At 35.5% G+C, this 25,126-nt stretch overlaps 1 protein-coding gene across 3 annotated transcripts in view; it reads left to right on the top strand.

The window, feature by feature from the left end:
• The first annotated feature begins 2,747 nt into the window (after positions 1 to 2,747).
• Positions 2,748 to 25,126, top strand: part of VPS13A (vacuolar protein sorting 13 homolog A) — a 217,821-nt gene continuing 195,442 nt past the window's right edge. For all 3 annotated transcript variants that reach the window (XM_054583005.1, XM_054583003.1, XM_054583006.1), the window contains exons 1-5: positions 2,748 to 3,002; positions 14,801 to 14,844; positions 16,874 to 16,916; positions 21,355 to 21,450; positions 21,913 to 22,014. In XM_054583005.1, coding sequence (XP_054438980.1) covers positions 2,903 to 3,002; positions 14,801 to 14,844; positions 16,874 to 16,916; positions 21,355 to 21,450; positions 21,913 to 22,014 — 385 coding nt within the window. In that variant the 5' untranslated portion in view covers positions 2,748 to 2,902. The remainder of the gene's footprint in view (positions 3,003 to 14,800; positions 14,845 to 16,873; positions 16,917 to 21,354; positions 21,451 to 21,912; positions 22,015 to 25,126) is intronic.

Genomic DNA, 25,126 nt, shown 5'->3' with positions numbered 1-25,126 from the left:
CGGACCCGGATTCCCCTCAGCCCTGCCAAATGGACCTTAATTCTGGATCTAGAGCCTTGCCTTCCATAGGCATCATCTCTCTCTCTCTCTGTACCTGCCTCTCACAGCACTGCACTTGTGGGCCCCAGCCAAGCTTCCTCAGTCCCTACGCCTGGGGGCTGCAACTTCACTCCTCAATCACAGCCTCTGGGGTTTCTTTCCCTTGCTTTCTTGCTTTCTTTCTTTCTTGCTTGCTTTCCTGTACCTGCTGAATAGTTCCTCCTCCAGTGGGTCTTGATATATTAATCCACTTCTCTGGTGGTATGTTTCTGGTCTTATGAGAGTTGGATGTGGCTTCATATTCAACATTTGTTCATTCTTTCAACAGATATGTACTGAAAACCTATTATGTGTCAGGTGCTCAAGTAGGTACTGGGGATACGACAGTCAACTAGACACATTAGCTCCCTGTTCTAGTGGAGGCAGTGCGGGGGGAGACAGAAATTTTAAAAGCCTGTATGGAAGATAATTTCAGAGAGTGATAAGTGAGATGAAAATCGTAAGGTAAATGTGACAGTGTGACTGCTAGCTGGTTGAGACTGAGAGGTCAGGAAGGACCTTTTTGATTAGGTGATATTTGGATAGAAACCTGAATGACAAGCAAGCAGTCATGTGAAAATCTGGGACCAGCAAACACTGATGGACATCAGCATTGGGACTCCTCTTTATGGGGGGAAGTGCTCAGTCATTTTAGATACTTCGAGCCAGAGGAAGGTGCTTGAAAATCCCTTATTATACATCTTTCTCTCCCTAATATTTTACTGGGGACCACAGAGTAATTGATATTTTAATATGTCCTGATAAGGTATCACATACAGATCCTTTTTCTGCTTGAATATTACCACGTGCCGTGCACAGGGATATCAAAGCATCCTCAACTTTAGAGAGATTAGAATCTCAACTTTCAGGCTCATCTCATGCTCAGGTGCACTTTCTGTTAAGCCCGAAGTTAGTAGATCATTTAGGAATTATTTCAAACCAACTAGATTTATAGAAAGTTGCAAAAAATTTCTAGGGAGGTCCCACGTATCTTTAATCGAGTTTCCTCCAATTATAACATCTTGCGTAACTATAATGCAGTATCAAAGCCAGAAAATACGAACACGGGTGCCATTGGTGGAGCTTATTCAAGTTTCACCAATTTTATGTGCATTCATTTTTGTATGTGTATAGTTCTATGCAATTTTATGTAACCACTACCACAATCAAGATACAGAAATGTTCCCTAAACGCAAGGTTACTTGCTGTTATCTCTTTGTAGCTACACCCATCCCTCCTCCCCATACTTAACCATCGGCAACTGCTAATGTTTTCTCTCTATAAATTTGTTATTAAGAATGTTTTATAAATAGAATTATACAGTTTTCACTCAGCATAATGTCCTGTGATTCACTTAAGTTGTTGCACGTATCAATAGTTGATTCCTTTTTATTGTTGAGTAATATTCCATGGTGTGGATGTACTACATAGTTTGTCTATTTATCTGTTCAAAAACCTTTGGCTTGTTTCCAGTTTTTGCCTATTATGAATGAAGTCACTATAAACATTTATATACAAGTTTTGTGTGTATACACATTTCCATTTTTCTGGAATTATGTCCAGGAATACAATTGCTGCTGTGGATGGTAGACAGGTGTTTCATTTTTTTTTAAAGAAATTGCCAAACTCTTTTGCAGAGTGGCTGTACCATTTCACACTCCCACTAATCCATGAATGATCCAGTTTCTCTGTGTCTTCACTAGCATTTGGTGTTATCACTTTTCCTATTTAGCCGTTTTGTTGGGTATGTAGTCGTAGTGATGCACTATTTGTGGGTTTTTTTCATTTCCTCACTGGCTAATAATGAACATATTTTCCGGTGCTTATGTGCCATGTGTATACCCTTTTTAGGAAATGTCTGTTCACGTCTTTTGGCAAACTTTTGAGAGTTCACACAAATTTCTTTATCAATTCTCCACCAAGTTTGGGACCTTGCTCACAAACTTCAGTTAGCTCTAATTCTTGGACTGACTTCCTAACTCCGAGTCTGAAGAGACCCTCTATGCCATGAAAGGCGGCTTGGCGTTTTCGATCGAGTGTCATCTCAGAAGGGGAAGGGGGCGTGGAATAGCAACGAGTTTGATTTGCAGCGCGGGAACTTAAGTGACCCACAGTAAAGTCCCAGCCAGGCCCTCGGAGAACGGGAGAAAACAGTTACAGGTTGGCGGGACCCAGGTAGCCAGCAATGCCAGGAGCCCATGCCTCCCAACCTGTAACAAAGGCAGAGGTGCTCCCTAGAAAAACGACGCGACACCTCCCGCCTAAAAGTGAAAACTCCACTCCTACATTATTAAGTGCTGGAACTCTAGGCCCACGTGTTTGGGGGGAGGGGTTTCCTCTAGATAAGGGGTGGGCCTTTCCCTGCTGGGCGTAACCGCTCCGCCCCGCTCATGGTGCCGGCCTTGACATAGGTCTCCTGGTCGGGGCCGGGGCGGAAAATACCTGGCAGCTCGGACTACTGGCCCGGTTGCCAGGCGATGGGGGAGGTGGCGGGCTCATTAGGAAAAAGAGTCGGGTCGGGCAAAGGAGGGGCGATCGTCTGAGAGCCAGTGGCGCAGTTGCCTAGGCTCCCTCTCTGGCTGCCGCGCCCAGATCGGAGCCTGGCTCCGCCCCCGCCCTCCAGCCCGAGCTGCGCACGCGTTGCTTGAGCGGCCGCCTCCTCCGGATGGAGGCGGGGCTGCGCGTCCCCCACGGGTTACGCTACTGTCGGCAGCCGCGCAGGAGCGGGTGAACCGAGCGGGTCTCGAGGGAGCTGCACGGGAGGGCCATCACAAGAGGAAGGCGCGCGGGAAGCCGGCCTCCGTGTCCACCGCGGCTGAGGAAAATGGTGTTCGAGTCGGTGGTCGTGGATGTGTTGAACCGGTTCTTGGGGGACTATGTGGTGAACCTGGACACGTCCCAGCTCACTCTGGGCATCTGGGGAGGTAACGAGACTGTCGCCGTCCCTCAGTCTTACTTCCCTCACGACCCTGTATTGCTGGAGCCGGGCCCTACCGTCTTGGGGCTTCGGGCCCCTGTCTTGCCCGGCGTCCACACCTGCCACCGCCCTCCTCGGGGTCAAATTACGTAAAGCGGGCGGCAGTTCCGGGCCTCCGCCGGCGAGTTTATTTTTTGTCAGGATGGGATGGGATCATGGGTGCTGGGTGAGAAGGCCCCCTTTTTACGAGCCGAGCGGCTGAGGGTGCTGTAGAGGACTCCAAGGGTCTGGAGTTCAAATTCCTGTCCTCGTAGAATTCCTGCCAGGCTTCAGCTGTGTTGGGCGAGGGGAGGCGACCAGAAGCACATGGGCTTGGTCTTGTTGCTGTCATTTCTCCCCCTTGGCTTATGACGGAGAGCCCACGGAGTGTCGCACGCTGCCTTGCACGTGAAGGCAAGACGCTGTCACCAAAGACACCCTCTTCTTTCCTTCCCCAGCTTCCTTGTATGATCAAACCGCGATGTTTTCTCGGGCCACACCGCCCGGACTCGGGTTGCTCGCCTGGATTCGACTGATAACAAAAAGCGAAACTCCTGTGTATAATAACTTAAAGGGTTGTGTGTTTTCAGCTCACAACCTGAGTCAGGAATGTGTTAACGTTTGTAAGGGTTTAGGGTTTTGTGGGTCAGAGGGAATGACGGAATTTTTAAAGAAACGAGGTGCAGGAGTGCAACATACCGTACTTGGAAGACAGGGACGAACCTGCGCTTAACGTTGCTTAGATAGTGAAGGACCGAAGCTTCACTTTGTGTCTGTTTACTCTAGTGCTCTTATTAGCAGCCTCATTTTTAGTGCTTCTGTGTGTTTTTGTACCTTTTATTTTAAACACCTGTTAGAAATTAGATTCCTTTTCTTTATGAAATAAATCTCCCAGGTCAAAGTTTAGATTAATTTTATGTGTGTTTGTAAATAGTGTATATTTTTTAGAAAATAATTTTTCTTGAATATACACACACTTTCAGGCTTCTTCTAAAATACTCGTTTTTCTAGATTTTTGTCTTTTATGACATAGGTAATTTAGTTTGCTAAAGAAGACTAAGAAGGCCCCTTGTTACTAATGATAGTACCTAGAACCATGATAGGGAGTGGGACTACAAGAGCTAAGGACGTTAAGTGTTAGTTCAGCATCTCTGAGCAGTACCAGAAACTTGGATATTGCTTAATCTGTGTGGCTTCTCATTTGCAAAGTTAAAATAACAAAACGTGTCTTCACCTACCTCCGAAGGAAGCCTTGAAAGTATTTTATGGTGTACTTTGCTTTATAGAGCAAGTTTGCTTCATATACTAGGTGGAGCTTTGTGTGGAGTGTGATTTATCCCAGGATTTGTTTATTTAAGATTTACATACAATAAAATTCTCTGTTGTGATATACAGCTGTCTATCACAGCCATGGTACAGGAGAGTTCCAACCAAATTCCCTCTGCTGCCCCTTGGCAGTCCATCCCACCCAGTCCCTACCCCGCCTCCTCGGAACTGCTGATCTGTTTCCACCTCTACAGTTTTGCCTTTTCTAGAGTGCCATGTAATTATGGTGTGGAGCTTTTGGGGTCTGGCATCTTTTACTTAGTTTTACTCCTTTTACTTAGCTTATATAAAATGAATTTGGTAGTCATCCATGTGTTGCAAGCCATCAGTGTTTCATTCTTATATTTTTTAATATTATTCCTGTTGTATGGTTGTGCTATAAATGTTTATCTGTTCAGAGGCTGAAGGACATTTCAGTTTTTGGCAATTATGAAGAACTGCTATAAACATTTATGTACTGGTTTTTGTGTGAACATAAATTTTTATTTCATTGCGTGAATACCTAAGAGTGGGATTTTGAGATCATTATGGTAAGTGAATATTTAATTTATGTGAAGTGATGGAACTGCTTTTTAAAGTGGCTCTACCATTTTGCAACCTCACCACCCTTATATGAGTGCTTAGTTGCTCTGCACCCTCACTAGCACATAGTATTGTCCCTTAAAAAACTTAACTTTTTGGCCATTCTGATAGGTATATGGTGGTAAAACATTATGGTTTTAATTTTTATTTCCTTATTAATTAAAGATGTTGAGTTTCTTGTTCTTTGCTCATGTGTATTTCCGTTGATGTGTCTGTTCAAATCTTTTGCTTATTTAATTTTTTCTATTGATATTTAATTCACATATTAAATTCACTCTTTTAAAATACAAAGTGTTTTTTAATGTAGCCACATAGTTGTGTGACTGTCAACACTAATTCTAGAACATTTTCAAACCTCAAATATACATCATAACCATTAACAGTCACTGCAGTTCTCTCTTAATATCCCTCCACCCTACCTTCAGCAACCACTAATGTAGTTTGTTTCTGTGGATTCAGATATTTCTTTGGTTCTGGACATTTCATTTAAATGGAATCATGCAATATAGGTGGCCTTTCATTTCTGATTTCTTTCACTTAACATGTTTTCTGGGTTCATCCATGTTGTAGCATGTATCAGTATTCATTCCTTTTTATGACTGAATAATATTCCATTGTATGAATGCATGACCTTTTGTTTATCCTTTATTCAGTTGATGAACATTTAAGTTATTCCTACTTTTTAACATTTATAAGTAATGCTGCTGTGAACATTTATGTACAGTTTTTTTGTTGGCATGTTTTAAATTCTCTTGGGTATATACTTAGAAGTGGAATTACAGTCATATGACTTTCTAAGGAACTGCCAATATCTTTTCCTAAGCGTTTGTTTTCTTATTGTCCATTGTTGAGAGTTCTTTAGATATTATAGATACAAGTCCTTTGTCAGATATGTGATTTGAAAATATATTCTCCTACTCTTTTGCAAGTTTGTCTTTGCAAAGCAAAAGTTTTAATTTTTGGCTAAGTCCAGTTGATTAAAATTTTGAGTCATGCTTTTGATGTACATCTACAAAATCTTTGCCTAACCCGAAGTCACAAAGATTTTTTCCTAGAAATTTATAATTTAATATTTTACATTAGATTTCTAATCTATTTTTGTGCAAGGTGTGGTATAGCTGAAGGTTGAGATTCATTTGTTTGCATGTGGATGCAAATGTCCAATTGTTCTAGCACCATTTACTGAAAATATCCTTTTCCATTGAGTATCTTTGCACTTGTGTAAGTATCAGTATACTTTATATTGTGTGTATTTACTTTTGGATTGTAATCTGTTTCAGTGGTCTGTGTGTCCATTTTTTATTTTTATTTTTTTTACCAATTACACACTTGTCTTGATAAATATTAAAAAGTAATATAAACTTAGAGGATTTAAAAAAACATCCTTTGAAAATTTCAGTAGTAGAAACTATAAATAAATACTACCTAGGAAAAATGTTAAGATTATGGACTTAATATGTTACATTGTTAATCATTTTACATTGCTACCAACAGTGCACAAAGGTTCTAATTTCTCCACATCTTCAGAGGCATTTGTTATTTTCTGTTTTGTTAATAGAAGCCATCCTACTGAGGGTGAGATGATACCTCGTTGCTTGATTTTCATTTCCCTAAAAGCTGGTGATGTTGAATATGTTTTCCTGTGCGTATTGGCCATTTGTATATCTTCTTTAAACAGATGTGTATTAAAGACCTCTGGCCATCTTTTAATTGTTGCTGTTGTTGAGTTGAAGGAGTTCTTTATATATTCTGAGTGAGTTGCAAATACTTCTCTCATTCCTTGTGTTGCCTTTGCACTGTTGATAGTGTCCTATGAGGCACAAAAACTTAATTTTGATGAAGTTCAAATCATCTCTTTGTTGTTTCCTGTGCTTTTGATGTCATAGCCAAGAAATCATTGCGAAATCCAATGTCATGGAACTTTTCATCTATGCTTTCTGTAAAGAGTTCTATAGTTTTAAGATATGACATTTAAACCTTTGATCCATTTTGAGTTAGTTTTTGGATATATTATGTGGCTTTCATATTAAATTAATGTGGATCTCATAGATTGAGTTTGGAAGCCTTCTTTGCACTTCAGTTTTTTGGAACAGGTTAAGGGAAACTAAAAAAAAAAAGTTTGGTAGAATTCATAATGATTCCGTCTGGTCCTGGGCCTTTTGTTGTTGGTGGGAGTTCCTTGATTGTTGATGAAATCCCCTTATTGATTATAGATCTGTTCAGATTATCGATATTTTCAGTATTCATTAGTTGTTAGAATTGTGTTTCTAGGATTGTATCCATTTCATCTAGGCTATCCAATTTGTTGATACACAGTTGTTCATAGTACTCTCTTTAATCCTTTTTGTACTTGTAAAATTGGTAGTATTGTCCACTCCGTTTTTGATCATAGTTACTTGATTCTTCTTTCTTTTCTTAGCCTAGCTAAAGATTTGTCAATTTTGATTTTTTTTTTTGAAGAAGCAACCTTTGTTCTCATTGATTTCTCTTTATTGATTTTCTCTTCTCTATTTTGCTTATCTCTATTTTAATTTTTATTATTTTGGTCTCTGGCAGTTTTGGGTTTAGTTACTCTTTTTCTATTTCTTTAAGATGCAGCTTTAGATTATTGATTTGGCATATGTGTTCTTCTTAATGTAAACATGCATAGCTATAAATTTTTTTCCCAGGACTGCTTTTGCTGCATCAGTTTTCCTTCTGCTGTTGATTTCTAGGTTCATTCCATTATCAGAAAAGATAGTTTATATAATTTCAGTCTCTTAAAATTTATTTAGATTTTTTTGTTGCCTAACATGTGACCTATCTAGAGAATGTTCCATGTGCACTTGAGAAAATTATGTATTCTGCTGTTGTTTGGTATATGTTTCTTAAATTCCATTAGTCTACTTCCTTGTTAATAATCTGTCTGTTTTTTCTATCCATTATTAAGTCACATTGAAACCTACTAGTATTATTGTAGAGCTATCTATTTTTCTCTTATAATTCTGTCAGTGTTTGCATCATACGCTTTTGAGCTATGATGTTTGGTGTATATACATATGTTTGCAAGTATATCTTTTTAGTGACTTGACCCTTTTACTATCATACAGTTTTTTTTGTCTTTTGTAATGACTTTGACTTACAGCTCATTTTGTTTAATATTAGTATAGCTATCTCTGTTACCCACAGAAGCACCTATATTTTGTATGCATTTGCAACACCATGAACCCAAACTCATGTGTTCTGCACCTCTACACTGTATGGCAGAACACAATGGTAAACCACTGCTGCATTTTTAAAATTATTTTTCTCATTTCATTTTACCTTGAAAACCCAATGATGAGACAGTTGAAAAAGAAATATCAGATAGTGCTGAAAGATAAAGGCTTCCAGGTCAGGAAGCACTTAGACAGTTAGTGGGCAAGAATAGAGAACAAGTTCAAATAGCGCTGTTTCTAATGACATAGCCAAATCAAAGCCAGAAGGACATCTAGCAGCTGATATGCACACATGCAAAAGGAAGGTACAGTGCTGCACAGTACATGCCATTAGAATTGGAGTGTAACAAACATGAGCCAGGGTATACCAAGAAATGGAACAGCTACACGTTGTAGTGTTTGAACTCAAATAGACTGGAATACAACATTTATAGTCAGGCAACTACCAAGTATTTTTCTCTGGAAATGAAAAACTCAGAAGAAATGGAGAAGCTTCACTATTGAGGAGAGATGTAGCACAAGCAATCAGGGGCCACAGTGCAATGTCTGACTGAGTAACATTGATGAGACCTCTAGGAAAACCTATTAACATAACCATCACTCAAAAATGTGACCCCAACTACAGGGGCTGAAGAAGATGGAATTGAAAGCTAATGCAAATATGAAGTAGAATTTTATCACACTTCAGAACAAAACATGCTGACAGTTAATGGTGATTGGCTTGGAATGCAAAAGTAGGAAATTAGGGGTCAGAAATAAAGCAGAAGATTGGCTTGTGGATTTCTATGAAGCCAGCAACTTGTCCATTGCAAACACATGCTTCAAACAGCTGAACAGAAGACTGTATATATGAACATCACCAAGTGGTTAATAAATCAAAGAGACTATGTAATTGAAAGCAGGAGATGGGGAGGCTGTATTCTCCCTGCCAAAACAAGAACAGGAGCAGATTGTGACACTGACCACCAACTGCTAATACCAAATATTAGAATAAAGCTAAAGAAGAGCACTAAAAGAATTTTAGTGCCAAAATTAAATGTAAATAACATTCCTGATGGATTTGAAGTTCACATAAAAAATAGACTTAAGCTTGATTGACTGAGAGCCAAAACAGCTGTGGACTGAAACTAGAACTACTATTAGGGAAGAATGAGAAAAAAACAATGCTAGAAGGAAAAATCAAGATGGATAGATGAAGAAACACTAAAAATTATTAAAAACAGTCAAGAAGCAAAAGTAAAAAGGTAACAAAAGCAGGGTGAGAACTTTGAACACAGTTTTCCAATTACTATCATGCAGAGATAAAGAGAGCTTTTAGAACAGTCAATGTAAGGGAATAGAGGAGAACAATAAAAATGGAAAAACAAGTGATCTCAAAGATTCAAAAAATAAAAGCAAATCCACACCTAGAATAAGAAGGCTGAACGACCATCAAGGAAGTACATTATCTGACCAGGAGAAAATAAAGGGAAGGTGGGAACAGTGTACTGAAAAATATATACAGAAAAGACAAAAGTATGACAGATAGCTTTGAAGTAGATTCTTAAGCAGAAGACCCTGCCATTCTAGAAAGTGAAGTGAAAACTGCCCTGAAAGTATTAGGAAAAAAAAATTTACCAGGGTTAGATGGGATTCTGATAGAAATTTTTGAAGTCATAGAGACTGAATTTGTCAAAATTCTAACAAGACTGTCAACAAATATGGAGAACAGTGGTCTACAGACTGAAAATGGTCAAAATACATCCCAGTTTTTAAGCAAGGAGATGCCAAGGAGTGCAGTATGTATAGACCATTACTTCAATTTCCCATGCAAGTAAAGTAATGCTCAGTGTGATGCAACAAAGGCTTCTACCTTATGTAGAACAAGAAATGCCAGATGTTCAAGCTGGATTCAATAAAGGAAGAGGTAGTTGAGGTCTAGTTGTGAACGTTCATTGGACACTGGCAAGCTCCAAAGAATTTCAGAAGAAGGTTAGTCTATATTTTATAGATTACAGCGAAACCCTTGACTGTAGCTCATGAAAACCTGTGGGTATCTCTGCAAGAAACATTTGTGCCTCAGCACTCGATTGTTCTAATGCATAACCTGTAGGAAGCCACTATCAAGACAGAGTATGGAGAGACAGAACAGTTTCCCATAGTTTGCCTTTCCAGGCAAAGGTGTCAAACAAGGGCTCATTTTATCTTCTTATTTTTAAAGTCTGTACTAGAACATATTATATGAACACTGGACTAGACTCAAGAGGAAGGAGAAGTGAAAATTGGTAGAAGAAATGTCAATAACTTAAGATATGCAGATGATCATCTTACTGGCAGAAAGAAGCAATGGTTTGAAATGACACAAAAGTGAAAGGAGAAGGTGTCAAAGCAAGATTGCATTTGAACACCAAGAAGACAAAAAGCATGACTGCAGAAAAAATAGACAACTTTAATATTGGCTATGAAGATACTGGGACTGTTGTAGATTTTACTTGCCTTGGTTCAGTCCTCAGTTCAAATGGAGACAGCAACCAAGAAATCAAAAGAAGGCTGAAACTTGGAAGGCTGCAATGGAAAAATAGGAAAGGTCATCAAGTACAAAGATGTATCATTAGCAGCAAGGGCTAAGATCATCTGCACCTTTGTATTCTCAGTTACTATGTGTGGATAAGAAAGCTGGACAATGAAGAAGGCTGATGGGGGCAAAAAGATTCATTTGAGATATGGTGTTTTGGGGAGAGCTCTATGGATACCCTGAACCACCAGGAAGATGAACAAGGGGGTTCTTAAGCAAATTAAGCTTGAAATATTACTGGAGGCAAAAATGGCAAAACGGAAGCTGTTCTACTTTGATCATATCATAAAATGGCAGGGATCTTTGGAAAAGACAGTTCTGGAAGATAGAAGGCAGCAGGAGAAGAGGAAGACCACACATGAGATGGATTGACTCCATAAAGAAGCCATAGGCAGGAGTCTTAAGGACCTGAGCAGGACTGCTGAGGACATGACATTGTGGACATCTCTCATTCAGTGGTTGCCAGGATTTGGAGCTGACTCAGTGGCATGTAACACATGGGCACACACTCACATACTCTGCCCTCTTGGATATTGGTTTGGGAAATCTTTTTCCATTTTTTTACTTTCAGCCTGTGTATGTTGTTAAAGCTAAAGGAATCTTTTATAGATGGCATATAGTAGGATCCTATTTTATTTTTTAAAAAAATTCATTCTGCCCATTTTTGTCTTGATTGGGAATTTATTTACATTTAAAATAATTACTAGTAGGAAAAATACATACTATTGCCATTTTATAAATTATTTTCTATATGTCTTTTAACTTTTTGTGTAATTTTTCCCTTTACTCTCTTTGTATTCAGTTAATTTTTTAAAAAATATTTTATTTAATATTTTAGAGGAGAAGGGAAGGAGAAAGGGAGAGAAACATCCATGTGTGGTTGCCTCTTGTGCGCCCCCCACTGGGGACCTGGCCTGCAACCCAGGCCTGTGCCCTGACTGGGAATTGAACTGGTTACCCTGTGGTTTGCAGGCCGGCACTCAGTCCACTAAGCCACACCAGCCAGGGCCAGTCAGTTTTTGGTTTTTTTTTAGTAACAGGTTTTTATTCCCTTATTTCCTTTTGTGTTTTTCTGTAGATATTTCCTCTGTGGTTCCACAGGGATGACATGTAATATTTTAATTTTATAACAACATATTTTAAACTGATACCAACTTAACTTTAATCACATCAGTAACTTTAGTCCTTTAGAGCTTGCCTCCCCAACTTTGTTGTTGACATAACAAATGACATTTTTATATATTATGTACCTATTAGTGTAGATATGTTTTTATTCCTTTGTCTCTTAAATACTGTAAAAGAACAAAAAGTGGAGTTACAGAGTAAAATTACAATAATACTGTTTTTTATATCTGTCCATGTTTTTACCTTTTCTGTAGAACATATATATATTCTTCTTACATGGTTTTAAGTTGCTGCCTAGCATTTTTTCAACTTGGACTCCCTTTGAAATTTCTTGTAAGGCAGATCTTCTGGTAATAAATCCCCTCAGCTTTTGTTTATCTGATAATGTCTTAATTTTTTACTCATTGTGAAGTAGATACATTTTGCTGGATATAATGTTCATGTTCTCAGTGGGCTTTTTTTGTTTCCTTGTTGTTGTTGTTGTTGTTGCCTCTGAGTACTTTAAAAATATCACCAATCTGTTCTGGCTTACAAGATTTCTGTGGAGAAATCTACTGATTCTTATTGAGGAGTCTGTGTATAATTTTTTTTCTTGCTCCCTTTAATCTTTCTTTGTTTCTGATTATCATGTTTCTTGATTGAGATTCTTGGATTCATATATCCACGTTTTTCCGCAAATTTGGGAGTGTTGGTCATTATTGCTTCAAACAAATTCTCTTCACTTCTTTTTCCTCCTTTTGGATTTACATAATGCATACATTTGACAATGTCCCATGAGTCCCTTAGGCTCTGTTCACTTTTCTTCATTTTAAATTTCTCTTCCTCTGTATTTTTAAATAATTTGTTTTCAAGTTTGCTGATTCATTCTTTTGTCTGTTTGAGTCAGCTTTTGACTTTCTCTGGTGAATTCTTCGATTCAGTTATTCCTTGTACCTCTATTTGTGTGTGTGTGTGTGTGTTTCTCTATTTTCGTTCAAAATTTTTAATTTTTTGTTAATCTAACATATATAACATTGTGTAAGTTTAATGGGCACAACATTTTGATTTGACACATTTCTTTACAAGATGGGACAAAAGTAGGTTTACAGTTATGAGTACGTAAAACAGACTTTATACTTGTGTTATTATTAATTAATTATTGTATTATGTCCCATACCTACTTTTGCCTCACCTTGTGTTGTATTGTGAGTACCACTGTAACTTTAGCTAACACTTTTACTGTGCCACATTATTATCATTTACTTATTGTGGTAAGAACATTTAAAATGTAGTCTCTTAGCACTTTTGAAGTTTATAATGCGATATTGTTGACTATAAGCACTGTGATGTGCATTAGATCACCAGAAGTTAATTCATTTCCTGGTTGCAAGCAAGCACACTCTTAACAGCATCTCCCCAATTCCTGCACATCCCACCTTGGGGCAACAATCACTCTACTCTCTGTTTCTGAGTTTGACTTTTTTATATCCCACATAAATAATATTTGTCTTTATATGTCTGGCTTATCTTACTAAACATTATGCCACCTAATGTCTATCCATGGTATAGCAAGTGGCAGGATTTTCTTTTTTTCTCATCACTGAGTATTTCATATTTTTTGTGTGTTTATGTGTCACATCTTTATCCCTTCTCTGTTGATGTACGCACTTAGGTTGGTAACACATCTTGGCTATTGTAAATAATGTTGCAGTAAACACGGGAGTGCAGAAATCTTTGTGATATCCCGTTTTCTTTCCCTTTGGATGTACACCCAGAAGTGGAATTTATGGATGACATTCAAGGTTTTTCTTTGGTTTTCTTCAGTTTGATTATGATATGCCTGAGTGTGAATTTTATTTTATTTTATTTTTGTATTTTTCTGCTTGGCGTTTTCCAAGCTTCCTGGATCCATGGTTTGGTGTCTTTATCATTAATTTTGGAAATTTCTCTGTCATTATTAATCCATCTTTTTGCCTTTTTTTCCTTCTGGCATTTCCATTATACATATCTTAAAACAACTATTACAATTGTCCTACAGTTCTTGGACATTCTGTTTCATTATTTTTCTTTTATTTTTCTCTTTGCACTTCAGTTTGGGAAGTTTATGTTTATGTATCTTGCTGATTTTGGATTGAAGAATTTCTAGTTCTTTATCACAAGTATACTTTAATACAGTTAATTTTTGTATCTTGTTCTTATATCATGCCACCTTGCCTCATTCATATTATTTGTGTAATTCTGATTAAAATGTAAAAACATGGAGCTACAACTGTAGAGATCATAACTTAACAATAAATGATGTTTGGTCAAATGTACAGTCTTAAGTTGAAGAATGAAGGTGAGCTAATAAAATTATAGTTGGATTCTGTTTTCTGTTATGTATTGGATTGGCCAAAAAGTTTGTTCAGTTTTTTCCGTAAAATACACATTTTTCATTTTCACCAATAACTGTATTGATTTGGATATTTTGAGTATGTTTCCTATCTCCTGCTATTGGCTTCTAGTGGATAGAGGCCAGGGGTGCTGCTAAACATCTTCCAATATATAAGACCGCCCCACAGGAAAGAATTATTTGGCCACAATATCAGTAGTGCCAAAGAACCTTAACAAAATACTTTTGACATGTTTGGTGAGTCACAGCATCTTCTCCAACACTGCACAAATCTTTTCTTGTGTTTCAGTTGTGTTTTCACATTTCTTGAAATAAGGCACAATATGCCAGAAGTTTTCAATAATAAAATGGCTACACAAAAATTCATCAATTTTGATTTTTTTCAAATGCATGCCGATATGACAGCCGTCACAATACAGCCTAACAAAATTGTTTCTAATGAAGTTAAAGACAACATCATATGGAAAAAACTAAATGAACTTTTTGGCCAACCCATTATTTTATTTGTAACTATTTTTTCTTAATACATCATTTTAGGAATGAAGTATACCTAACTTTTAAAATGAAAAATATTTGAATATTTCAATTTTATTTTTTTAAATCATTTTTAGGAGCTGTGGCCCTGAAGAACCTGGAAATTAAAGAAAATGCCCTGGTATGTTTTGACTATAAAGAAATTTCTTAGGGCATTTATGTAGACTTTTTCCTGATTTCCTTTGTCCCCTTAAATCATTTAAATTGGAGAAAATTTTTTGAAAATAAATTTTGTAAACTGTGAATTTTGCAAAATGGATTCTTAATCACCCTAAAATCACAAATTGCCAGTATAATTTTCTCCATTTAAAAATACCTAATGTTTCTTTCTATATGGTTTTATTTTTAAAAAATTTTAAAGTATAATTGACACAATGTTGTATTAGTTTCTGAATTTTTTTTACTTATTTTCCCAGTCATCTTCAGTTTCTTATACCATTTTAACCAGTTTTTACTATAGAATTTAGTGGCATTAATTACATTTATAATGTACAATCATCACCAGTATCTGTTTCTAAAACTTTTTCATTAGGCCAAAGGAACCCTATAACCATAAAAAAATTAACTTTCTAGTCCTTCTCCCTATAGACTCTGGTAACCTCTAATCTGTTTTCTGTTTCTATTGATTTGCCTATTCCAGGTACCTTATACAAGTAGAATAATGCTATTTTGTCATTTTCTGTCTGGCTTGTTTTACTTAGAGTATTCCTTCAAGGTTTACCAGTGTTATAGTGTGTATCAGAGCATCTTTCCTTTTTATAGCCACATAAGACCATACTACATTTATTTGGCACATTTTCTTTATCTGTTCTTGCGTTGATGGACACTTTGTTGAGAGCCAAAACTTTGAGACCATAACCCATTCAATTTCTTAGGTTTCTAACTAGTTATCATTTCTGTATGCTGATTGTCCATGGATATGTAACGTAAGGAGCAGTGTCTTGAGCAACCAGATTGTTTCTGTCTTTTGGCTCTTATGAAAAATGCTGCCATGAATGTTGGCATACACATATCTTTTTGAGTCCTTGCTTTCCATTTGTGTGAGTAAATACATAGGAGCTGAATTGCTGGATTATATGGTAAATTTATGTTTAGCCTTTTCAGGAATCACCAAACTGTTTTCTACAGCAGCTGAAGCATTCTATATTCTCACTAGCAATGCATGAGGGTTTCAATTTCTTCACATCCTTGCAACATTTATTTTCTGTTATCTGATAATACCCATCCCAATAGGTTTAAAGCGGTATCTCATTTTGGTTTTCCTTAGTATTTCTTTCAAGACTAGGAAGGTTGAGCATCTTTTAATGTGTTTATTAGCCATTTGTGTATGTTCTTTGGGGAGATAACTACTGAAAGCTGTTATCGATATTTTGATTGTTTTTTTTTGGTCAAGTTATGTCGCCCTTTATATATTCTGGATTTTTACCTTTATCAGATACTTGATTTGTAAATATGTCCCCCCATTCTGTGAGTGGCCTTTGTCTCTGTTGATGGTGTTCTTTCATTTGCAAAAGCTTGTAATTTTGATTACAAGCTTGAAACTGAATTTTATGTCCTTTTTTTCTTTTGTTGCCTTAGCCTTTAGTGTGATATATCCAAGAAATTACTGCCAAATTTTACCTTATGTTTTCTTCAAAGGTTTTATAGTTTCGTTCTTATGTTTACTTCTTTAGTCCATCTTGAGTTAATCTTTGTATATTGGATTCTTTTGCATGTGGGTATCCAGTTTTCCCAGCACCTTTTTTTGGAAAAGCTTCCCTTTCCCCCAGTGAAAGTGGAGAAATTTTTTGAAGATATTTTTTGCAATATGGAGTTTTAATCTCCTTTATAAGTACTTGCTGACAGTGGAACTTTTTCTACTTTTTTCCCCCCAAAGTAAAAGTAGTAGTGATTTTGGTATGGGTAACTTAGGTGGTCAATATTACTGTAAAACCTTTTCCCTATTTATTTTCAAAAGATCAGTCTTCTTGAATTTTAGGTGTTTGAGAACAAGAACCTAATTATGTATTTATAAATTTAAATGTGTTGAAGGTAAAGAGAAGGTATAAGTTAACTTAAGCTCTTTAAATAATTCTAGGAAGAAAGAAATATTCATCTCTTTCGCTTAGCTATATGTGTACTAATGTTTTATTTCCATGTATTTTTTGTAGAGTCAATTGGATGTGCCATTTAAAATTAAAGTTGGTCATATAGGTAAGCTCTGTTTATTTAGATATTCTCCTTGCTGGAAATGCAACCAGAATAATATGTTTAGTATTTCTGTAATGCGATTTTTTAAAATGTGTCTGAGCATTAATTGAAAATAATCATGTGTTTTTATCTAGGTGGAACTTAATTGTATGGCTTAAAAATATTGTGTGATCCACATATTCTTTGCCCAATACTTATGAAATTATGCATCTTATCAGGTGTTAAAAATGAGTTAATTGAGAGCCAAAACTTTGAGACCATAACCCATTCAATTTCTTAGGTTTCTAACTAGTTATCATTTCTGTTTTCTGATTGTCCGTGGATATGTAACGTAAGGAGCAGAGTCTAGAGCAACCAGAGTGTGGCCATGGACCTTTCAGAAACTGAGTTTCTGATTTGGAAGTTTTCTAGGTTTCCATGAATATTGTGCTTGTCCTTGTTCTATATTATTTTCCATATGTTGATACTTTACATTTTAAGTGTATTGCTGGAGCAAAAACTGATTGAAATATGATGTTTTAAAATGTTTAATAAAAAGGTACAGGGATCAAGAAGCATAATTGGTAGAAACAAAATAGACAGGGGGAGGTTAAGAATAGTATAGGAAATGGAGAACAAAGAACTTATATGTAAGGCCTGCGGACATGAACTAAAGGGGGGGGGATTGCTGGTGGAAGGAAGGGTGCAGGGCAGAGGGGGTTAAAGGGGAGATAAAAAATGGGACAACTGTAACAACGTAATCAATAAAATATACTTAAAAAATAAAATGTAATAAAAACCTGGATGTTTGGTTTCTTAAACTATGTTGGCTTACTGATTCAACTTTATTGTTTAAATTACTGTTTGAACTTTATTGCTTTAAATATTGTGCATGATGATACTGTCATTATTTGAGACTTGAAAGTATGTAGATGTATTTTGTTGTACAGATAGTTTGTATAGTAGGATTTATATAGTGTTATTGTGACATTGGTGTCAGTGGGTGAACAAAGTATTTTTAAAGCTCATCTAAGTTACATGATAAATATCTCCATAATTTTGTGTCCTTATCGTTGGTGTTAGACCATTTGCCCAAGAACGTTTTCATTATCTTACATTGCTGAGACACAAATTATCTCCCTTCCCTCCAATTTAAAGACATTTTAGTATAAATAAGAGAGGAAACCATGTCACCTATTACTTTTTCACTTAACATTTATTTTTGCATATTTCTATAATTTTTTATTTGTATCCTTTAATTACTTGTAATCATGGTATGTGTACATTCTATACTCTAACATTTAATAGCGATTTCTCATAATTCATGTTGATTTGACCTCATTTATTTTTTACGGTAATATTATAATACATTTAATACATATTTGGACATTGTAAAGAAATACTGTATTTTCAAAAGTAAAAAAATATTACAGTAAGTATTTTTGTGTAGCTTTTAAAAATTTTTGAGAAGTAATTAAATTTTATAATTATAATCATTATATTTCAGTGTTAATAAATTTAACATCAAGAAAAGTAAAAAAAATGTACAAGGAGAGTAGATAGATCTGATTTCATTTAGAGCCTGCCTTCTTTGTTTCCTCTGATTTCTTGTCTGCCTATGTTTAACAATGATAATAAGGTAATTTTTAGTATTAATGTAAGATAGTGCAAAGTATACTTCATTAAGTACCTAATATACAATAATTTTCATACTCATTTAAGGTGTTGTTTACACGTGTCATTCTTTAATATCATTTTTTCCTCTGCTAGACAATAAGTTTCTTGAGAAGTGGATTTAATTTTTATTGCATCCACAGCACTTAGCACAATACCTAGCATATAATAGAAACGTAGTATATTGAATGAAAGAAATACGTGTTTCCAAATGAGTGGTACAGTAGTACAACCAGTTTTATAGGAACATGTTGTTCCCTTGCTATTATTGTATATTGTTAATCTTAGTGATCTTTCAAAGTTTTCCTCAGTAAGGATGCAGAATTCATTGATGGAATATAAATATTCATACATATTTTAAAAGTACTTGTCTTCATGTGGGAGATTTTTGGAATTACCTTCATTTATATTTTTACGAAGCTTCCAAATTTTCTGTAAAAAGTTTATATCTTATAATGAGAGAAAAAAGTTTGGTTAAAAAAAAGATTGGTGAAAATGCTACATTATTAATTTTATATGTTTTGCCTTGAATACTTAATGGCATTTTGTCACTGTTCTCTGTCCTTAAGTTCATTTACTTTTTTTGATTACTAATATATGTGTGTATGTGTATAATCAGTCTGCTTGATACAATTATAAATAAACTGTCAAATGTGTGACAACTCATCTCATTTTGGTTATGTTTTGTACTGTACAGAAATTTGAAATGGTCACCAACTTCTCTGATTTCAAAACTTAGAAAGTTATTCCTCTTAGAAATCTGATAGTTTCTTTTTCTCTAGATTGACATTGTGTGAAGAAATCTTTTTCTCAATTTCGTTTTTTTTAAAACATAGATTATGGAAAGAAATCTAAGTAGATTTTTTTCCCTTGTCAAATTACTAACCTGTCAGTGTGAAAATAGTGTATTTAATAATCTTTCCCTTTCCCAATTATGACAATTCTTTGTAAATCAAGATTTATACTTTCTAAATAATTTAAAAATATTTGAAACTCTTTGTTATATAAATTTTCTAAACAGAAATCTAGAATCAATGATATACACAACCTGTTACATAGTATTTTTTCATTAAAGAAGTTTAATTATCTTTGCTATTGGATTGTAAAATACTCATTTGAATAATTTTCAAATATTTCCCATGCTCCTCATTCTCACTAGAGCTATGTGTGTACATACTTTTATAGTGATAATCATACATATGTATATTGCTGTACATACATTCATACACTGCAGAGTAACATTTTTGTCAACAGCAGACTGCACATACTATATGGTCCCGTGAGATTCTAATGGAGCCAAAAAATTCCTACTGCCTAGTGGTGTCATAGCTATTGCAGCTCAGTGCATTTACTCATGTGGTTGTGATAGTACTGGTGTAAACAAACCCACTGCAATGCCAATTTAAAAGCATAGCACATATACTTAGGTACAGTATATAATACTTGATAAAGATAATACATGACTGTTACTGTTTTATGTATTTACTTTATATTTTTTATTCTTATTTTAGAGTACTTTTTCTACTTAAAAAGTTGGTTGTGAATCATTATGCCATGTTATGCCTACCGCATACATCTTATGCTTATTCAATCTCCTGATTGCATAATTTTCTCTTGTGCTTGATTTAATTTTGTATTGTTTTGTACAATAATATCCTGTACAGGTTTGTAGCCCAGGAGCAATAGGCTATACTACATAGCCTACGTGCATACTAGGCTAGACCATCTAGGTTTCTGTAAGTAAACACCTTATGATGTTTGTACAATGACAAAATCACATAATGACAAATTTCTCAGACACATCCTCATTGTGAAGCTGCACATGACTGTAGGAGGGGGGACTCCACCCCAAAAAAAACAGAATTATCTTATGGAGAGCAGGCCCCTTGTAGGACAAGTCCCTAGTAGAGTGAGTGTTTTAGGAACCCATCTGTATCAGTGTACTAGCTGGTGGTATTGTGAGAGGCTGTGCTCAGATTCAGTGAACTTTTCTAAAAGACACTTTCAGTGCGTTTGCCCATTTCATGATGGGTGATTTACGGGCACACCTGCCCACACAGAGCTGAGTGTTCAGCAGCTTGTGGCCAAAAACCGGCATGACCCTGGTGCCCCTCTTCCCTATTCACCCGATCTCGCCCAGAATGGCTTTTTTTTTTTGTTTCCCAGTACGAAAAAAGACCTTAAAGGGAAACGTTTTGCTAATGTGGAAGAGGTGAAACAGAAACGGCAGAAGCACTAAAGGTATCAAAATTGATAAGTTCAAAAATTGTTTTGAGCAGTGGGAAAAACATCTCGATAGGTGTATTAAATCAAATGGGAGAGTATTTTAAAGGTGATTGAAGCTTAAACATGTAAAAATAAACAATTTTCTTAAGTTATATTTTTGGGGGTCCCCCCTCATATATATGAAAATAAAATATATAATCTTTTTTAAAGTATAGGGAAAGTACTTCTTACAGAGATTTAGAGTAAGAATGAGGAGATTCTAAATTATAATATCAAAGATTGTTGGTTAATAGAAGAATATTAGAATGTTTGTGGTACAGACTGCCAGAAAAAGAAACTTGTAAATATTTAAGTTATCATTTAGTAGATTTTCCAACAATACTAATACAAATAATTTCAAATTTTCACAACAAAGGCTTGTTTTTGGTTATCAAATAGCTTTGTATGAAGTGACTGAACTTGTAATGTCAAAAGCCACTTTATCTCTGCTAATGTCTGACAGAAAGTAAGCTCACAATAAGTATTGGTTAAATGAATATTTTTTGTCTTTTTTTTAATGTAGGTAATCTAAATCTTAAAATTCCATGGAAAAACCTTTATACTCAACCAGTTGTAGCTGTACTGGAAAACATTTATTTACTCATAGTGCCTTCTTCTAGTAAGTCAAATTATAAACAATTTAAATTACTCTTTTGTGTGGGTGGAAAGTCTTTATATTTTATTACTTATTCAGAGTACTTTTGGGAAATTTTTTAAAAGAATTTATTTATTTATTTTTAAAGGGAAGGGAGGGAGAAAGGGAGAGAAACGTGGATAGGTTGCCTCTCACATGCTCCCTGACCAGGGACAAAACCACAACCCACTCATGTGCCCTGACAGGCATTAAACCAGCGACCTTTCGCTTTGCAGAATGACAGCCAACCAACTGAGCTACATGGTCAGGGTACTTTGGGGGGATTTTCTTTTAATATTTAAATTTGGTAATAGGTAATTGAGCTAAATTGGCTTTTATGTTAAATTTTTACAGACTTGGAACTAGTGATTGTTTTCTAGTTTATTTTTTGGAATGAGTATTTAAATTTAAGGTAATTAAGATTCTTCCTTTTTATGTTTCCTGTAGTAATAAAATATGATCCTTTAAAAGAAGAAAAGCAACTCTTGGAAACAAAGCAACAGGAACTAAAAAGGATAGAAGAAGCAAAACAAAAAGTAGCTGATCAAGGTAAAGAAAGGAAATAAGAGTAGTAATAAGAAATAGGGAAAAGATCTAAATATTGATTATATTTGAATATTATTTTTCTCTGGAAGCACTGAGATTACTTAACAAATATGAGAGAATTTTATTACATGGAGCATTTTAATGTAGTGTGTTCTACCATGTTTATAGAAATTTTACCTTTTAAATATTTACCTTAGGGCAAATAATAGACCTAGCCTATAAGGGTAAAGTTAGTTTTTAACTATAGTAATCAATTTAATTAATTTTGTTTTATCTTTCTAGAGTGTTTTTAAAAATTGAATTTACTGTGGTGACATTGGTTAATAAAATTATATAGGTTTCAGATATTACATTTCTACCATACATCATATGTATATGATATTGTGTGTTTAATACTCCCAAGTCCATCACCATGTATCCCCCCTTTACCCTCTTTTATCTCCCCTACACCCCTCCCTCAGGCCATCACCAAACTCTTGTCTGTGTCCAGAGTCTTTTTTTTTTCTTTGCTTAGTTAGCCTTTTCTCTTTTATTCTCATGACCAGTTCACCTATCCACTTTGTCCCTTGATATATTTTCCCAGATCTGTTTATTTACTTTCTGGCTTCACATCCTTTCCTATTTAGGCTAGATCAAATGGTCCATTACTTTAACCCCTTCTTTTGTTGGTGGAAGAGATGTCCTGCAGATATTTAATCCTTTTCTGTTTGTACTTCATGCAGTGTCACCAGCTACCTTTTTTACTCAGACTCTTACTTCTCCCTCTAGTGAATCTTTCTACTTTGCATGTAAAAATACTGTAGCCTTTCTTATCTTCTCACATAAAATCATCTTTCTATCCTAAGCTTGTGTTTATCTTCTTCTCTGTCATTCCTGTAAAAATTAAACATCTTAAAAGAAAAGTAGATATACAAGGTCTGTCCAGAAGATATCCAGCCATGTAATATGAAAAATAGTGATTTATTGAAGAAGATACAAGATACAAGAAACATTGTACATAGGACAATGACGCCTCAGTCCCCTTCAAAGTAGGCACTTTAGGGCCTCACACAGTTCTCCCAGTCACCATCAGCTTCCTTGTCATATTTTCCTGAGTCTCATCTGAAATCTCTCTTCCCCTTTCAAAGGTTATTTTAGTTTTGGGAAAAGCCAGAAGCCACAGGGTGCCAAATCTGGCCTGTAGGGGGGCTCAGTAACCTGGGTGATTTGATGTTTCACCAAAAACCTCTTCATGAGATGTGATGCATGAGTAGGTATGTCGTTGTGATGAAGCTGCCAGTCATCAGTTGTCCATAGCTGCAGCCTTCTGAATCATCTGAATAGTTTCCGTGGAGGAATGTTCAAGCGTAACGCAAAATTTGATGCAGATTTTTTGCTGTACTTGCTCAGTCATTTTGAATTGGACAGCCACACAGTACACATGCTCACTCAATGGTGTCACTGCCCCCTCTGACTAGTACAGTGAAGTTGTTGTTCACACATGCACATTTCAGTTCTTGGCATTTTCCTTGGCTGCCAGGTTACATCAATGTTGCACAAATCTCATTATGTTAACACTGGCTGGATTTTTTTCCGGACATACCTCATATAGTGATTTCACTATCCTTGCCATACATCAATTTTTTCCATAAATTAATTTTTTAAGATAAAAATAAAACCCAATAGTAAATGTTTTACTTGTTGACAAACACGTAAAAAAATATTAAAGGAGGTTTAACATAATTCCTGGCAACATTTCTAGTAATCATCTATTATTGCTCTTTCATATCATATGTAGTCACTCATACATACCCTCCACCCTCTTTTTAAAAAAATACTCTTTATTGTGGCATACACATAACAAAATTTATAATCTTAATTGCTTTTATATGTACAGTTCAGTGGTATTAAATACATTTATAATGTGCAGTCATCACCACATCCATCTTCATATCTCTTTTCATCTTGTAATATTGAAAATTCATAATTTATTATTGTTTATTAAACAATTATATTATGGGTTCATACCCATTTTCCCCCTTACTCCCCACCCCATCCCCTGGCAGCCACAATTCTATTTAATGTCTTTATGATTTTGACTAGTCTAAGTACTTCATGTAAGTAGAATCACGCAGTATTTAGCATGTTCTTTTCAAGGTACATCTATGTTGTAGCAAATGTCAGAATTTCCTTTTTTAGGCTGAAGAATATTCCATTTTATGTATGTGCTGCATTTTGCTTATCTCTTCATCACTGGACACTTGGGTTGCTTTTTTGCTTTAGCTATTGTGAATAATGCAGCTTTGAACATGGGTATACAGATATCCCTTAGAGAAATTGCTTTCAATATTTTTGTGTATATACCCAGAAGTGGAGGTTCTGGATCATATGGTAATTCTATCTTTTAAACTTTTTGTGGGGTCACCATACTGTTTTCTACAGGGACTGATACCATTTTATATTCCCACCAACAGTGCAGAAGGGTTCCAAGTCCTTCACATCCTTGAAAGCATTTATTATTATTATTATTATTATTATTATTATTATTTTAAATAGTAGCATTTTAATGGGGATGAAGTGATATCTCATGTAGTTTAGATTGCATTTTCCTAAAGATTAGTATTTGAGCTTTCTTTTTATGTGCCGATTGGCCATTTCTCTATCTTTAGAGAAATGTTTATTCAAGTCTTTTCCCCATCTTTTAATTTTTTTTGGTGGGGGAAGGGGAGGTCAGAGAATATATATATATTCTCTATATATTCTGGATGTTAATCGCTTATTAGATAATACGATTTGCAAATTTCTTCCATTCTGTGGGTAGCATCTTTACTCCTTTGATAGTGTCCTATGAGGCACAAAATTTTAAAGTTTTCGTGAAGTTCAGTTTGTCTGCTTTTCTGTTGCTGCCTGTGCCTTTAGTTTCACAATTAAGAAATAATTGCCAGGTCCAGTGTCCTGTGCTTTCTTTGAAGAGTTTTATAGGTTTAAGTCTTACATTTAAATCTTTGATCCACCTGAGTTAGTTTTTGTATGTTATTAGATAAGGGTCCAACTTTATTCTCTTGTGTGCAGGTATACAGGTATACAGTTTTCCAATCATCATTTATTGTAACTACTGTTCTTTCCCACTGAATAG

This window comes from Pteronotus mesoamericanus, unplaced genomic scaffold (assembly GCF_021234165.1).
Source record: "Pteronotus mesoamericanus isolate MK-2021 breed Mesoamerican mustached bat unplaced genomic scaffold, CSHL_Meso_final contig_73, whole genome shotgun sequence".
Lineage (NCBI taxonomy): Eukaryota > Metazoa > Chordata > Mammalia > Chiroptera > Mormoopidae > Pteronotus > Pteronotus mesoamericanus.
Note: the sequence above shows the minus strand (reverse complement) of the source record. Positions and strands in the feature narration are given on the sequence as shown.